The 18,161-nt window shown below is 39.3% G+C and overlaps 1 protein-coding gene across 1 annotated transcript in view; it reads left to right on the top strand.

Annotated features, from left to right (window-relative positions):
- Positions 1-15,161, top strand: part of LOC115600463 — a 39,354-nt gene extending 24,193 nt beyond the window's left edge. Inside the window, exons 4-5 of the mRNA XM_030469509.1 lie at positions 14,646-14,759; positions 15,004-15,161. Coding sequence (XP_030325369.1) covers positions 14,646-14,759; positions 15,004-15,078 — 189 coding nt within the window. The 3' untranslated portion in view covers positions 15,079-15,161. The remainder of the gene's footprint in view (positions 1-14,645; positions 14,760-15,003) is intronic.
- Positions 15,162-18,161: the final 3,000 nt, after the last annotated feature.

Raw genomic sequence — 18,161 nt, 5'->3', positions numbered from 1 at the left:
ATGTAATAAAGTGTTTATATAGCTCACAACAGTGGTAAGGAAACTATTCAGCATAGTATTCAGTAAGGAAACTATTCAACATAAAGAAGTAAGGCTTATGAAATCATACTGTTCACTTATCTGCATCAGCCCACTCTCTGAAAAGAGTATTTGGCCAGTTTCAACCATAGCCCACAAGCAGGGTTCTCACAGCAACTAAATCATAGAATCATAGAATTGGCTGGGTTGGAAGGGACCTCAGAGATCATCGAGTCCAACCCTTGAACCACCATAGCGGTTACCAGACCATGGCACTGAGTGCCACATCCAGTCTCTTTTTAAATATCTCCAAGGACGGAGAATCCACTACTTCAGTGGGCAGCCCATTCCAATGTCTGATCACCCTCTCTGTAAAGAAATTCTTTCTAATATCTAACCTAAACTTCCCCTGGCACAACTTAAGACCATGCCCTCTTGTCTTGTTGAAAGTCGTCTGGCAAAAATTTCTAGAGGTTGCTTGGAATAGTTGATGAGGTGGGCTTACACTGGGTGTTGTTATGTCAGAGTCAACAGAACTAGCTGTAAAATCACAACCTAGTCCTGCATCAGCTGTTAAAAACTGCACCAGCTGCATTTGGCCCAGCCACTGTCTCCTCCTACTTCTTACCTCATCTACTTCAGCTGCCAGCCAGAGGCTCACACCTGGGCAGCTTCCCTGCTCTTCTTTTCAGGAGTTTGGAAATCTGCTCTTATAGGTATATATGTAGCATATATGGTCTTATAAGTAGTGCATCACAAGAACACTTAAATCAGAGTTTGTGCCTTCTTACATGTTCAGTCAATCAGGCTTAAGACACAAATCCAAAAGGAAAACAAGTTTTCTTAGATTGATTTTCACTGAACTATTTTAATTAATCTAACTTTCAACTTTGCTTTCCAGCGGGACAATTACTATACACTGGAATGACAGCATTGGTAACCTTCTCCTGGGAGATGATCAGCTTCATTATTTAAATAATCAGATGAAATCTGAGACTAGCAAATCTTAATTTTATACTGAATTAGAATACAATGTCCAGCTTTAAACACCAGACTTGAAGAAATAATAGAATTTAAAAAGTAAATTATAAAATAAATAAAAAGAATAAATTATGTTAGTTTAGTCTGACATGGTAAAGACAGAATGAAGACATTGTAACCCAAGAGGATGCTCCAATCTATTTCCCCTGCCTGTGTTTTGTAGAACAAGAAGGAATAGCTTTAATTACAGGAAGGAATATTTATTTTAGAAATTACAGAAAACTTCAATAGTGAAAATAGGGAATAGATTACTTGGCAAGCTTTTGGAATTTCCATCCCCACTGGAGATCTAGAAGATCAGAGTACTTGAATAACTGCTTCCCACAGGCAGGAGGATGGATTAGGTGTCTGCTAGAGGTCCCTTCTAGTTCTACTGAATATTTTACTCTAGTAGTAGAACTGTAGTTTAAAAGATAGGCTTCATGAACTCTCTTCACACTATCTTATCCTTGTCTTCAAGCAGTGATGAAATCCTTCTGTAGAAAAGAGAGTAAACAATGCTGTTACTCCAGTGATCTTGTAACGAAAAATGGAAATACATCTTCGAGTAAAGTACTTTTTGATATACCTACATTTAGGTAATTGTGTGGAACTACTTAGAAAGTTGGATGTAATAGGGAAAAAACCGTATAATGCAATAAAATTTATTTGTTTCAAATTACTTTTTCAGCACCTGTTACCATTTTGCTGAATGATATCACCATAGATCACTCATGTGGGAACAAAGAAATGGATTGAATAAAATTGCTCTAATTTCATTCAGAATACTAAATATTGTTTTAGATTTTTGTATTATCATTCTTTTTATTTTAAAGATCCCATTTAACTGGAAATATTAGAAGTAGCACTACCATTTGAAGTCAACTGCTTGAAGGAAGCTCAGTAGAACCTTTCCACTGGTATCTTTCATACTGTAACCCACAGCAAATTCTTGGAACATGTTAAAATACTGAGTGATAACAAGATAAAATTTCATGGTTTTCCATTAAAAAAAAAAAAAAAAAAGATAAACAGAGGACCAATCCACCACTGGGAATCTCTGAACCAGCAACTTGATGGCATGCTTGAATTCCTCACAGCTCTAATTCTCTAGAACATGTATTCATATGGAAAACAGAATTAATAAACAGACAGATTATAAATTGAGAAGCTCAAAAAGAAAATAGATAGTTGCAAGCAGCAAGAGTATTCACAGATTTTTGTTATATTTTTAAAACCAGCACCTCTATTCTAGGCATTCATGGTCTCTAATGGAGATCAGGCACATGTTCAAAGTGGTTTTACAGGTACATTTCCTTACATTCAATAGACACAATGGATTTTAAACAGTTTCATAGCAACGGATGGTTTGTGACGGCCATTAACCTAGATAAGTGAGTATCAATTTGGCACATCCTTAATGGTCCATAATGGTCTGCGGGTAAAAAATTCTTTTTCTTTCCCTTCATCTGTTCCTAAGAGGTGTTTTTTTTCTGTTTGGAGGTTTTTTTGTTGGTTTGTTTGTTTGTTTTTCCCCAACTTTGTTTTAAAATGCAGAGTCATGTGAATTTTTGCATTCAGGAAAAAAAAAGTCATATGCAAGAGCTTTATGGTAAGAGTATTTTTTACCACAAAAAGTATTTATGTTTCTCTGGAATGTATAGCCATAGTATATCCTAGCAGGTAATCAAAACCTGTAAAAGTTGAATTTATACCTTGACAACTTATAAACAGACATTCCTAAATAGCAGAGATTTTAAAATGACTGTTGCTATACCTACTGGAATTCAGAATGTTCTGTTTTTAATATTAATTTCCTTTATGCTTCTGGGACATGTCATATCTCTTCTGCAAGACAAAATACTGCTAATGCTGTGATAGAGGGGGGAATCACTGCAATACCCAATGGATGGAACTGGCACAAAGCCCTGGGAAGAGCAGAACCCGAGCACTTCGAGAAGTGCGGAGCTGGGATGTAAGGGATGAAGGGTACTGGTGGGGTGCTGTGCCCCCCAAAGCTGTGAAAACACAGCACCTCAGCACTAATCCTTACAGCTCCACAGTGGGAGGCAGGCAGTACATCTTGGAGGGAACTTCACCACCTCTCAGAGTGGCTCAGAGTGGCATCACCACCTCACACCCCCCCTGACATAGATAGTTGTGTCAGCACTGTACAGACACTGGGGAATGCTGATTTACCTGCCCCACACGTGTGCCTTCAGTGATGGAGCTATGTAGGAAGACTTCTGCAGCACATTTGTGGGCTTAATTCCAAAACCCCAAGACTCTCCTAAGGTTTACTACATAGTAACATAAACCTGTGTTTTAAAAATACTGCTTTAATATACTGCTACTCAGACTGATTATAGCTGATGCATATTTGCATGAACTTTAATGAGACTTACAAAATAAGCGGCAAATTTTAAAGAATATTGGATTAAATGACTTAATTCTCCATAGTTAAAGACTTTAAATTTTAATTAAGTCTTGAGTCTGAGACTAATAACTCTTAGACTGGATGTTTAAAATGACTAAAATTTACAACCAAATATGTGTAATCTAATGTGCGATGTATTTTTTTTCATAGCAGTAATTCCTAAAGGTATGAACATTAAAATGACAAATTTCAAAAGCCAGTGTAGGCCTTTCCCAAAACTCTAGGTTGGATTTTGCTGTGGTTTTGCCCAGATGTATCACAGATGGTATCTTGTGCTGCTGCAGACCCAGTCACTCTGGTGCAAAGTTCTGTAAAACAGCTTTAGTGAACTGTATTGGTGCTGTTCTTATTCCCAGCAACGGGGCAATGCAATGCCAGTCCTGATCTTGCTTAATGTAGAGAACTGATTCTCTGTTAGCTGCCTAAAATACAATCTTTATGGAGAAAAAAAAAAACCCAAACATGAGATGGTTTGGATTCTGGTTGGTTGTTCACTGTGTGTGTGATCACAGTGCGTGTCCATCTCAGGACCATTCAGGACTTCATAAATTTTATGAAGTTTGTGGATTTCAAAGTTTCCTTCAGCTTGGGATTTCTTTTCCACCTGGCTCCAGCAGTTCTGGAGGACTTTGTGTATGGATGATGGAACCTAGTGAGCCCCAGACCTTTTCAGGTATTCTTTTAAGCTTCTTCTCACACAGGGTTCATCTCACAGACGCTGTACATTCTCACATCATGAGGTGTCACTCATAGGTTTATCTGCGTGTCTGGGAATGCATGTGTGTTAATTATTTTTAATGATTTGGCTGGGGTTAATTATTTGTTTTCTAGTCATCCAGACCTGTTCATACCACACAGCAGGTGTTGACAGTGGCCATCATGGACATGAAAATGATCTGGGCTTTTAAGAAGTCTGCCTGTACTAAGCATTTTGTTGGTTGTTGTGAGGTAATGAAGCACTGTCTTCACCTAGCAAAAGGTATTTGTATTTGTTAACCAGGAACAAGACAATAAAACCTTCTAGAAATTAATTTATTGGATTTATATATCTACAGAGGATCATCAAAATGGCTCAGTGATAAACAGAAATAAACTTTTAATAAGACAGTTTTGAAGCTAGGCAGTTTTAGACTACGATTTTAATAACCTTAGTGAAGTCATCATAATTCTAAAATAATTTAACAAGTTTTTTGTGACCTTGTGACATCAGTAGTCTAGAATTATTTAAAAATAAATGGATTTATGTTTGAGCAATGAAGTAAAATATTCTGGAAACGCTGTGGAATACACAAGTATATAAGCTAAGCAGTTTGAGTTTCAGTATCCTTAAGAAATAATTCTTTAGACCTTTTCCCACAATGACAGCTTTTCTTTCTGTAGATCAGCTTCTCTTGTCAGGGTAAAGATGCTGTGTCTATAGTGGGGATAAGAAACCTCTAGCAATGCCTTGCTTTCCATCTACTTTTGGAGTTATTTTTAGTATGACTAGTCATATGTGAGACTAGCAAAGGTAATATGTGTCCATAAAACTTTAACCAATCTCAGTTGAAACTGGTGGTCAAAAGTCTTTATTATCTCTAAGACTTCCACTGTGTTGTTAGATTTAGTTGAAATTTTCCAAGAGTTTGAAAAAATACCAGGAAAAGCGGGGTAATAGTCGAGTGAATGGATAATGAGCCTGCATCAACCTCATTTCCTCAGGATATTTTACAACAAAGTGAACAGTCTGCTGGGTGGGAGCATCTCCAACATTTAGCAGTATAGATGTTTTGTTTCAGTTTTTAATCTTACTGGCAGTGTGTGGAGGAAGAAAATCAGTTTGTTTCACAGAAAATAGACTAATCAGTCTTCATGGTGCTTGGCTTTTTCTCTGGAAAGAGGAGTTAAAGTGTAAGAGTTAAACTGAATATATTCCACCTTGAGTTAGCTGTAGTTAGCATTTCTGATCAGAACATCCAGTTCTTTCTTCTCTCTTTCCTTTTAAAATTATGTTTTTATTTCAACCACTTCCTACCAGCAGGCAAAGCTGCTGTTACACTCTACCCAGCTGTGAAATCAATATGATTTTCATTACAAAGATAACAGAAACTCTTTTAGAAAGACTGTGAATTGCCAAAGGTCAAATAACAGTCAGTGGCAGAGCTTAGAATTTAGATGTCCTAATTAAAAAAATCTTGTATAAATATATTAATGAAATGCTCCCTGAGAAATGTTTGCATTTAAGATGGAGACAATTTGAAACTATTACATTGTTTCTTTAATTACTCTAGTTCATGTAAGTCGCATCAAAATGCGATGATTTCTTTCTCTGGCTTATGACCATTTCTTATAAAATAGGTATTAGCTCTTCTTTCTTTTTTTAATTCATAATTATTTGAGGGTGATTAGATTAGAACATGTAACAGTCACAGGAGAGAGAACATATCTAGTAAGATTTCTGTCATATTGAACTCTAAAAATTACACATAAACCAAATGAATGGGCATATCAGTTATTTCTGTGATATATGATTTCATTAACAAGAGGAAGTGCCCAGTCAAACTGAAAGCAGCACTTGAGTCTTTCATCCCAAGCAGCCAGTTCTATTTAAATTAAGATCAGCATTTTAAAATAAATGTTATTAGTCTTCCTAAGATCGTCCTTGATCTCTTCTTATTAAACCTTAATTTGTCCAGAAGTTAAATTATATCTACTTTTCCATGGATGAAAATAAGAGGAAGTAAATTATTTTGTTCCTTGTATTTGTTTGATAACCCTCTCTCCAGTCTCTCTACTTTTGATTTCAAGTCTGTCTTTGCCACCCCACACGCTAAAAGAGCAAACTCAGAGTGCCAGATACTGTGGATTTAACATGAAAAAGTTCTTCACCTTAGAGCTGAGGGGTTTGTATGTTATTGTGCTCCCTCTGCTGGATAGTGCCTATTCATTTTTCACTCCCTGAGATGTAGCAGTATCCATGTTCTATAAACAAGCAATCACACTGCCTTGATGAAAGAGGTATAAAAAGTGGGAATGCCTCATTTTGGTCTCAGATGATATGGAAGGTGGCAGCTGTAGGCTAGGAAAAAATCCAGTTGTCTGGCAGCTCAGAGCAATCGAAAGCCTTTGGTGGATATTTGGGGAGCAATTATTTACTACCTCCTGAACAAAAAACAGATGGACACTAAATAACCTTCTCTCATTTGTATAACTTAGAGAGGATGATGTTGATTCTTGTGCTCTGCTAAGTACAACACTATCCTCAGATGTCCCCAGAATGTTATTAGTGTCTCAGCCTTGGTGATGTGGTTCTCATAACTCACTTCATCCTTTGTTGAATCTTACAAAGATGCTGCTGGGCCAGCATTTGCTCAGTCGAGAAAGCAAACACACTCCCAAGCCCCATGGCAAGGCAGGCAACAGTTCAATCCTTTCGCATCTCCACTGCAGAGAGGCAAAAGGGAGGAAAATCAATACTCCAGTTTTGTTTCTACTGGTGACTTTGGTCTTTATGGCTTTTGACTTCACAAAATATTTGGGGCTCGGTCTTCCCCTCACTTTTCTGCCACTGTTGTCACAAAACCAGTGAACCTGGTTTTGTCCTGCCTTCCTTCCCTCTTTCCCAGGGGGATGTGGATGGGGTGGGAACCCTCCACGTTGGTGATCCCTCTCTCAGGTGGTCCTGGAATCTCCTGATCCAAGGGGCCACCAGACTGCCCCATGGGACACATCCTGCCTCAGGGTCCCACAACCACCCAGCCCTCCTCCTTTGGCTGATCCAGTCAGTCCTATGGAAGGGGAATAGAAACCCAATGTCCATTTCAATGGCAGATGATTACTTGTCTAAGTTGTTACTTCCCTGAGCAGGTGCCATAGTTTAAGAAACATTTCTAAGGGAACAAATTTGTTAAAAGGATAAATATTCTGTTCCTAAAACCTTTGGTTCTTCCTGTTCAGATGAAAAGACAGGTGTTTAATACATTTTGCTTTTGCTAAAATAATTAAAATAATTAAAGAAGCAGTACTTTGTGTCACTTGTTTGTATATTGGATTAGTATTGTATTATGTTAAATTACATAAGACCCACACAGCCTTTCACTTACTCCCCTCCTTGTGGGGTAGGGGAGAAAACCAGAGGAGTAAAAGTAAGAAAACTCATGGTTTGAGGAAAAGACAGTGTAACAGTTAAAACAAAAGCTGTGTGCACAAGCAAAGCAAAACAAGGAAGACTTGTGCTGTTGAAAAAATATTCTAGCTTAACTTAGTGGGGCCTAGACAAAATCAGCACCATGGTTTGCAGGACAGCTTATTCCAGGATGAGTTCCCTTCATTGAACCAAGCTGGGGTGGTGATGGTTCTGCTGATGGTAGTGCTGGGCTGAGGTGTCTGGAAAGGACTTTGGCAGAAGAGACCCTCTGTGGGTAAATTCCAGGATCAAGCTGAAAATCATTTGCCTCAGATGCCTGTTGAGTTATATCAACTAAAACACTTGACAGTGCTTGTCTCAGCAAGAGCACACACCATATGCTTTGGGAACATTCCCAAGCAGAATATTATCCTCCTAGCACACAAGCAAGCTCATTAATACTCCTGTTATCCTGTTCAGTGGGACTAATCCTGCAGCCCTTGAAACTGGTGAGGAGATTCAAGTTGTCTTTAGGATGCTTTGAATAAAATCTTAGATGAAGTTCACATAATTTGTCACGACAGTGTAATTATTTCCTAAAGTTAAAAATGTGAATTTATTTGCTAGTTTCTTTCTTACAAGCTATCTGTTTTCCTTAAAAAGAGCAATGATGTGAAATGGAAAAAGGAATATGTTGGTACAGCAGGATTTGAATTTGTGTACTTTCCTGCTGTTTTCCTAATTTCTTCCAGAGAAGACAGGAATAATCTTGCATTGATATTCCATAAAATAGTAATTCAAATGCATATTTATACATTGATCAGGTCTTTTCTCCGAATATGTGATCAGTTCATGGGTAAAACTATGGAAGTTTTAAAGTTGATGTCATTAAAAGAAGCATCAGATTAAGCTAGAGTAGTTCTTGGTCAGTTCTGATCGTTCCTTGTTGCTCCATGGTGACACAACAAAATCTTGCAAAATAACTTATTATATGTAAAAGAAGAACTGGGCTTTACCAAAAAGAAACCCCACACAGATCCCAATATTTTTCCAGACTATATTTCTTCATATGCTGGAAAATACTCTTTTCACTCCCATTCATTTCAACAGCAGATTTTAATTTTTCTTCTAAAAAATAAACCAAAGCAGAATAGGATGTGTGGGGAGTGAGGAAGAATGCAACTGCAAACGGAACAGACAAAAGATACTATTTCAAATGACTATATTTATGGTAGTGGGAGGGAAACTTAGGCCAAACAAGAAGAAAAGACTGGAGAGGATCTTCTCTGCATTCCACTGATGTGGTAACAACTGTTATTACAGTATCTGGCTTTTGGAATTAAATATTGATAGGAAGAAATGAATAAAAGACCAAGTAAACTGAAATGTGTGTTCTGCTTTCCTAAAGCTGTTTTGCAGTATCTAGAGTACCAGAATCAACACCCTTTTGTACAATTAATAGTATTAAATAATGGCATCAGCTGACAGGAAATAAGAAAGTTCCTATGGCAACTAAAAATAAGCACAGGAGGAAAACCACATCAAATGCTGTCAGCAGACAGCATAAAAGGTGGCTTTATGTAGATAATAGAACAAGAGCATACACAGAAATCTTCCTTGTAAACAAATGCATTTCAGTAGCTTTAACTGGTAGGGGTTTTTTTGTGGGTTTTTTTTTGTGGTTTTTTGTGCTTTTTTTGTTTTTTCTCTCCCTAAAATGGGAACACTGTACCTTGGTTACAGCATTTACTTATCACTATCTTTTGCTGAGATCATATCCTGGTTTATGGCCTGCAAAAGGCAGGGGCAGAGCTCCACATCTTCAGGAGAACAGGTGTATTCCCTTGGATTTGTACAGTTTTTAGAAATCCTTTGGGTGCTTCAAATCTCCTGAATGGCTGCCACCTTCTCTCAAGGTTACTCTTTGGTTCCTGTATACACCTTGTTTGAGAAAAGTTTTTTATAGAAGCGGATTTGCAAGATGTCTGGTAGAAATGTCACTTGTGGAAGAAAGGGGGCTGTGTACATACAGCTGTTAATTTAAAGTTACACTGAGCTTGAGGAGGTATAGGTGGTAAAATCCCTGGTGGAGGTGAAGCCCGACTGCGGCTGCACCGCTGAGGCCAACAGCTGAGCCATGTGGGAGATGCTCCTTTCTTCTCAGTGGGAGAACTAGTCTTGAAGACAATTTAACTCCTGAAATTCCTGACTTATCTGCTTTTCCTACTTATCTGATCTTCCTACCTTCACATCTCGCATAAAAAGCAAAATCAGGCCCTCTCCTTCCCCACCAGACCTGTGCAGGTCAGAGGGAGCTGCACTGTTTCCCCTTTATTCTCCACACTGAAATTGTGGTCCCTGCACACCCATCCAGCCCATGCCCCTTCTGACACATAGATGATGCTGTTTGTATGGTAAAGCTCTTCTGTTGAGCAATGCTGCATCTCCACTCAGGACGGTGCCAGAGTGACTCTGCTTGCCAGTGCTCAGTGGGGAGGCAAAACTGCTGCTGGTGTCTTGGCTGGCTCAAGAAACTTGGTCTCTTCTTGCAGGAGAATATTCAGCCCTGCAGATAGCAATGGCATTGTGTTTCTCTTCTGTTAATTCTTCCCTGTTAGGTGATGAAAACGAGTTTTTTAATGTCAACTATGACATTATGGAGTGGCGTGGGAGAATGCCAAAGTATGATCAAGAGCCAGGGCTGGGAGAAATGTGGTCAGACTGCCCTGATGCCAGTAGTGGCTTTTATCTTTACTCAGGACTTTTGCAATTTTTGATTTTTTATGTCTCTATGCTGACTGCTGACCCAAATTTTGAATTCACTACTCCAGCTGCAGAAGGCAACTCCCTTGTTCCTAGGACAACTATATTTTCTGTCTCAATACTGCACAACTGAGAGGACCTCCTGGGGCAAGAAGCCCACTCCTAAGCCATGGTGGGCAGCTGTGTCATACAGTTGCTCACGTAAAATTAATTTGGATGTGTTCCTATATATATATGTTTATATTTATATATCCTTCCCACTCCTGTTGTGCCATGCTTATATATGATACTGTATCGCAGATGTAATGCATCATTCCGTGAGTCAGGCTGCAAGTCAACACATGTAACCGCAGGCATGTGGAGTATGAATAGATATCAGGCACTGATACTATCGTAGCTTACTCTGCAGTTTGGGTACATACAGCCTGTTGTGAACAATACCCTGCCCCTGTGTGGACTGTACTTGCACTGCCTGCAAGTCACCACATGCACAACTCTAGAGAAATTTAGGAGCTGATCACTAGGTAGTCCCCAGCAAAATATCAGAAACTGGGTGATAGAGTCATTCAAAGAGAACCACTTCTTCAAACTGGCTGACAAGAACAAGCGTAAACGTCTTGGGTTTTGCTCTGACATAATTAGTGCAGCACTGAACACAGCTGTCTGCTGATTGAGTGAAGGTGTACACTACACACACATACTCCAGCAAAGAAAAGGCTTCTGAAAGTACCCGGACCAGGATATCCCAGGGAAGGGAAATTGCACATTATATTGTAACAGAACTTCAGGGGATGGCAGCTGAGTGCTGGCAATTACCTCCAGATCCATAGCAAACTCATTCTCATTCGTGTCTTGGCTAGTGGAGCAGAGCAGACTGTGTCCATGGGAGCTGTGAGTCCTGGGTGAGGAACATTTGGTATCCGAGCCGTGAGTTCCTGATAACGGTGTGGGGCAGGTACAGCCCCGAGCAGGAGGCAAAGGCGATGATGCAACTCGTTCTGTCCTTCCCTCCTCTCCCGTTCTGTCATTCCCTCCTCTCCCTGAGTCCCCTCTCTCTGCTCTCCAGCAGCCAGAGGAACTTATTGACCGCTTCCCTGGTGCAGCTACAGAGCTGGGTAATTACAGTGATTGCAATGATTAGATTGCAATGCTGTTTTTCCTACTCTGCTTGGGAAATGCTGCAGCTCATCCCACCTTTTATTCATGGCAGATGGTAGATTTGCAGACTCTATGAATGAGTGCTGCAGGAGTAATCCTCTTTTTTTTTTTTTTTTCCCTGCAGCTCAAATATATTCTTCACCTTGTGTGAACTAGCAGGGCAGTAAAATAAACAGCATGTCTACTTTGTGCAAGTCAGACTTGACATTTAATTTACCCTCTCATATTCTCTAACTCTCTCTGATAACTGAGTTGAAAATAACAGCAACCAACAACAAGCAAACAGAGCGTCGGTGACCTTACAGTTTTTGTTCCTCAAGTGAACAGATATTCTGGATTTGCTGAAGAATCTTAAGACAAATAGTAAGACAGAAATATAAAAACCTAAATGTATAGTTTGAATGTTTGTGCCAAACAAGCTCTAAAGAAAATACTTGGATTAAAAGGTTTAAGTTGTTTTTTGGGTTTGGGTGTTTTTACACATTTTTTAAATTAGAAAATGGCCATGTATCTCTTTAAAAAATCAGTTTAGTTGTAACCCAGAATGAACTAAGGCTTCGTTCTTAACACCTGTAAGACCTGTTCTAAAACCTGCTTTTTGTGGCTCAGAATATGACTGCTGAAATGCTGACTGCTCACAATGAAACAATTTGTGTATGTTTATATTTTAAAAATATCTGCAAAGCACAAAAAACAGTTTTAATTTGAAAAATGTGAGCTTCAAACAATGCAAATTATCAAAGAATTTCAGAAGCCTTGTTTGTGGAAGGAATAAATGAAAGGTCATCCTTCCCTCCAGTGACATCTTTTATCATTTGCTTTAATAAAGTCCAGCTCTGTTGAACCTGATGAAGTTTTTGATGAAAGCATTTGGCTTATATAGTGAAATGGGGCAACCAGGTGCCACTAATTGCCAGGCAGTGGGCATGAGCTTGTGTTAAGCCCACCTGTGCCTGATTAAGGCGGGCCCTAACTGCGCATGAGCAGGATTGGGGGCCAATAAAAGGGGCACAGGTGGGCTTAACACAAGCTCATGCCCACTCCCTGGCAATTAGTGGCACCTGGTTGCCTCATTTCACTACAGGCTTACCTACCCTGATGCAAAAGTTTCTCCTCTAGCAGTGGCAACTTTTTTGGGAAGTGCCATCTCACTCTGCTGAGTTGATCCAGCACTGGCTGCTGGCTGGGCTCAGAAGCTGGGAGGGACCCCGTGCTGATCATCAGTGTTTCAGCACAGTCAGGTGTTGAATCTGTTTGTCTGGTGAAGGATGGAGGAGGCAAAGACAATCACTCAGGGTCTGAAGCTCACCTAGCTCCTGCTGGCCAAGTACATGAACAAACTCCTAAACCAAAATTACTTTTCAACTGGAGCAGAGAAGTGAAAATGGGGAAAAGAAAGAGAAAACAGGAATGATTTTGTAATATTAATGAGTTAGTGTAATTGAATTCTCTTTTATAGAGTGACTAGTGCTCTACTAAGAACTTTATGATAGCATATCTCTTGTTTAGTGGATTATTTGCAGACTATGATCAACAATTCTCTTGGCTTCACAGATCAATATTTCAACAGATGTGTATGTAATAAAGTTACATTGGTTGTCTAGGGATAGTATACATTGAATAAAGCCCTTTACAGTGATTTTTTAAGTGCTCAGAACAAAAACTTCAGACACAAAGTAGAACTGGTCAGTGTACATGCAACAAGTCAGTCTATCTCCATATGGGGAGTCTCTCAGAAACTGAAGGAAATTCTAAAATCTGTGGGTCAACTGTTATGCTGGTGTAGCTGTTCTGTTGGAAAAAACTTTTCTCATTGAAAACAAGTGTAGAATTTCACTTGAAGCTGTTTCTCTGCTAATTTAGAGCAGGCTCTTTCATGTGCTTATTCCTAAGGGATGCAAAACATTCTTGGATAATACTGAAATGAAATATGAAATTGTTTAGTACCTTGTAAGACTGGGCCACCAGTAATCAAGGCTGACTGCACATTTTTGGGACCTCAGGCAATTCAGTAATACTGTCTACTCAGTGACCTCCTATACTTAATAAATATAGCCATCTTACTGGAATCTCATTGCATATGTTTAAGTTGAAAATAATCAGAAATATGTCATTGTGTTAATAAACTGAAAATATTCATTCACTGCACCTTCAAAATTGAGAGTACGTTTCTTTTAACTTTGAAAAGTTCTTTTCCTTGCTCAGTACATTCCTGTTTCTTCAGCAAGCATAATTTGGAAGAAGAAGAGAAATATATGACTGATGCATTAAAATCAATCATCATCACAAGTATCCAAATTTCTTCAGATAGTCTGGAAAAAAATCCATGTGATGACAAAGTGTAAGGCAATGGTTAGTACTAATTTGGTATATTAAAGTAAAAAAACACACTGTAGCTTAGTTTCCCTCATGATTATAAATGGCTCTTAACTTTACTGGCAAGTCCAAAGTGTACCACAGCTTTTGAGATAACCAGGTTATCTTGCACATGCAGCTTAAAATGCACGTGGCACAAGGGTATATGACATGTGTAAGTCACTGTCCAGAGCCCAGTGCAGTCATAAATATCATTCACACAGGACCAAACTTATTTATAATTTTATGCTAATGTATGATAAGGAAATTTTTCAAAACAGTCTAACAGGAGTGTTTGAAATCTTCTTATTGTAAGTCACAGGATTAATTTATTAAGCACTGGCTCCAAATCCCTGTTCCAAGTTCAGGCCCTTCAAGGCTTGGCATGCCAGGGTGCCTGGTGCCTGGGAATCTCCTGATCATGAAGGATACATGACAGAAGGGAAGCTGCCAGAAACCTCCTTTTTGTTGAAGGCTGAGGTGCTAAAAAGGATGAAAACTGTTGGGGCTTGTATCCCTAATCACTTGTTGAACCTAATCACAAACTCAAACTTGCATGGTGTCAGCTGAGAAATGAGGACTCCAAGGGTAGTGGCTTGCTCAGTGAGAGGCATGAACTGAAGAAGAGGAGCTAGGAAGTCCTCAGCAGAGCAGTCTGGTGCCTCAGACTGGACAAGTCCCTTGGGCTACCCCTGTATTGCTAAATGAAGTGAGATCAGAGAGGCTCTTTGGTCCTTACAGGCTGCTCATGGCTGCCCTAAACAGCTCTTGTCTTTTCATCTCTTCTAGATGTTCCATGGCATCCTCATGGCTCTCTCTCAGAGCTGGTTTGCATTTGCTTTTCTGGTGTGGAAGTATCTTAAGAGATTTAAGAGATGCTGTTGCAGTGGGATGAAGCTTGAGGTACACCTTAGGTTCCCTGAGCCATGGAGTGGGGCAGGTGGGGATGCCCAGGGGTAAAGAGACTGCTGGGACAGCACATGGGGGTGGAGGGTGTTGGGTGGAGATGGGATGGGGGACACTGGAAAAATTGAACAGTATGGATGGTCCCCAGACTGGTACCTTTGTCTTCTTATTTACCCATTAAGTGACTCTAAACCGAAGTTACTGCCTCCAATAAAGTTTAACCTGACCTTTTTTTTTTCAGCTGTCACCCTGTGTTCATGGAAAACCTGAGGACTGCTTTGTGAAACTGCACCAAAAAAGGATTTTTAGTGTTTGACATTGAATTGTATTTTGGTGCTAAATCACATCAACCCCCAGAGACATGTCAGGAAAAAATGTAAAATGTGTTGCTGCTGTTATCCTGAATTTTGTTTACATTTCTTTACATTAAAGCTCTTCTATCTCTAGGACTTTTGAGGCTGATCTTGTTATTGTCTCTTCTAGGTTTCAGGAATATTTTGTTAGGTATTAAATCAGGTTTCAGTGTTGCTTGGAGTATGTTTACATCATGTGGTCTAAATGATGCTCCTAGGAAAGCATATCAGCACTTAAAGCTTGTCAATTTTCACTTTAGTCATCCTGCATTTTGTTATAATTTGCATGTGTTAACATTATGCATTAAAAACAATGTTAAAAGGACACAAAGTTTTGAAAGTCAAGCAGTAAAACATAATTCTGTTTTTTTATGGCTTTAATCTGTGCAATTTTAACTAGCTTCCTTTGGGCTTGTGCATTGTGATCACTCTTTAATTAAGAGAACATACACTATTTTTTTATCCTTGATGGAGCTCTTCTGCTGAAAATCTTTAAAGTCAGACACCTGGCATGGAAACATGCTTCATATAGATGGCCCATTAATGAACTCAGTATCTGATTTTATCCTGGTGTTTGCTGAGCATCCAATGCTTTATTCATTTCACATTGTACAAACCTGCTGTAATGCAGAATTATTTGTTTCCTTATGACCACTTCTTTCATGTTCATCATTAGTGTACCCAGCTGTTTTGCAAGCAGTAATGAACTTACTGCTGTACTCCTTTGCTGCAATAAAGAGTATTATTAGTCTCATTTTTCAGTTATTATGCTGACAAGGAGGAATATAAATAATAACTTTAACTACAAAATTTGGACGTTGGGTAAGAAAACAATAGACAACCATTCTTCAGGCTCTGTTAGTTCACAGTACAGCCCTCCCTGATGTCAGATGTGGGTGCGAGAGCCCCACATTCCTGCAGCAGAAATGCAGCATCCTGCTGGAGTTGGGGGGCCAGCTGAGGGGCCATCAGTGGCTGCACAGGGGTGGCTTTATAGGAGAATGGTTTTGGGAGGCTAACTGGGTAAAATAGCTTGAAAGGAGAGCAATGCCTTTCACTTTCTGACAGCAGGGAGCAGTCTGATCCACACAGCCACCTGGTGTAACCTCCACCTTGGTTTCCTGTTCAGCTTCCTGGGCCTGGGCATCTAGGAAGAGTAAATGCAGGCAAAGTCTTGTCTTAGCCTCCTGTGTCCTGGGGTCAGAAATAAAATAGTCTTAGCACGGACAGAATCATTGGAAATGCTAGTTATCAACTGCTACTAAGCATGTGCAATCAGATATTTTCTCAATTATGTATAAGTTGGCTATGTTTGAGGATTATACCCCTCCACACACAGAGATGCACAACAAAAGGCTTATCCACATCACAGAAAGACTGTTCAATGCCAAATTTCACTTCCTTGCCTGAAGTCATCATAGTGCCAGAAATTATTGACAAAACTGTTGTAGCAATCACTGGTAAATAGTATGATTGGCAAATAATATATTTTCTGCTGACTTTATTATTGGAAACAACTGGACAATTTATGCTGACACTCTTTTGGAAAACAGGCGTGGAAAATTTCAGCCCCAACAGTTAAATTCTGGAAGAGTTTTGAATGACTGAAATGAAGGGTTTCTAATGGGAAGTGTTTGGCAGCATTAACTACAGCCCTAGCCATTCAGCCTGCAATTGCTTTTCTCAAACTATGAGTTGCAAATCACCTCTACCCCTAATTTTCCCCAGTGTTACAGACCCCGGGCAGATACCCAGTAATTTTTTTTATTTTTAATGTGGGACATGGACATTTATGTGGGATTTTGGATGCTGAGTAAGAAAAGGTAAAAATACTGAGTGGTTCTAGACTACAGTAGTTGTATGAAAACCACACTGCTAAAAGCTTATATGGAAGTGTATGAGGATACAATAAAGAGAAGAAATGAGTTTTATGTACAATGTATACAACATATGTAATGAATTTTTTCAGTTTATTCATCTCTCTGGAATGGGTAGGATTAGTGTTATCTATCATCAGAATAGCTAAGAACTTCCAGTTGTACAATCAGTTTAAGGTATTTTCAGTAGAAGTTTTGCTTTGGTTTGGTTTTAGTTATGTGAATTTGATGCGAAAAAGACACAGACTGTAATATCATCTTAACAGCACTCCTGGCTAAAAATGAAAAAATCAGAATATACTTGTTGGGGAAATAAGTTCAAAGAAGAATACAGGGGAAGTGTTGTGTAATTATGGTACAAATGCTGTACCTTTATCCCAAGTGCAAAAATGCCATCACCTACTTTATAAGCTTATCATTCTGGTAGCATGTACTTAAAAAAGAAGCCAAAGGGCCTCATCTTTGAAGCATTTCTTCGGCATCAGGCAAAGACAATAGTTTGTAGGATCTGTGCAGGAACACTTCAAGCAGCATGGGGTTAAAATGTGCTTATTTTTACATCTTGGGGAATTGTCAGTCATTTTGTACCTGTTTATTTCACAGCCAGTTTCCAATTACAACCTGCTGCTAGGAAACCTGGGCATAAAAGCTGGAAAATACAGCATGTAAGATTTTATTATGTACTGAGGTATCATCAGAATAGTTGGTATGTGTATTTGGCAGGGGGTGAGGGAGAGCAGCAGCAAGGAGGTCTTTTAATTTCATTTGCTAGGCATGACCCAGTGAACTTCTTGTGACTGGGAAGATTGTGCCAGCACATTGCAGAAAACAGGTTTTTACTATGAGCACATTCATTCCCCAACTGCATGTGTCAGAGTGAAGTAAAAAAGCCAGATTGTTACGATAATCCAGAACTGACTGGACAGAACAAAACTGTGAGAGCAAACACCCTGAGGCAACAGTGTGGTGGTAAAATTATTTAAGGTATGAGAGGCCTGGCTAAGAATTTTATCCTAACTAAAAAGAAAAGTCCTTTTGACTAAGAGCAAGCAGCCTGTGATTGTTTCCCCCTCCCCACCTCTGACTGAGGGCAACCTGGGATGTGCCTCCTCACATGGACTCCACCAAGAGCCGTCCCTCCACATCCTCACCTTATTTATTGTGTGATT

Source organism: Calypte anna, chromosome 1, assembly GCF_003957555.1.
Source record: "Calypte anna isolate BGI_N300 chromosome 1, bCalAnn1_v1.p, whole genome shotgun sequence".
In the NCBI taxonomy this organism is placed as follows: domain Eukaryota; kingdom Metazoa; phylum Chordata; class Aves; order Apodiformes; family Trochilidae; genus Calypte; species Calypte anna.
This window is presented reverse-complemented; position numbering and strand designations above follow the sequence as displayed.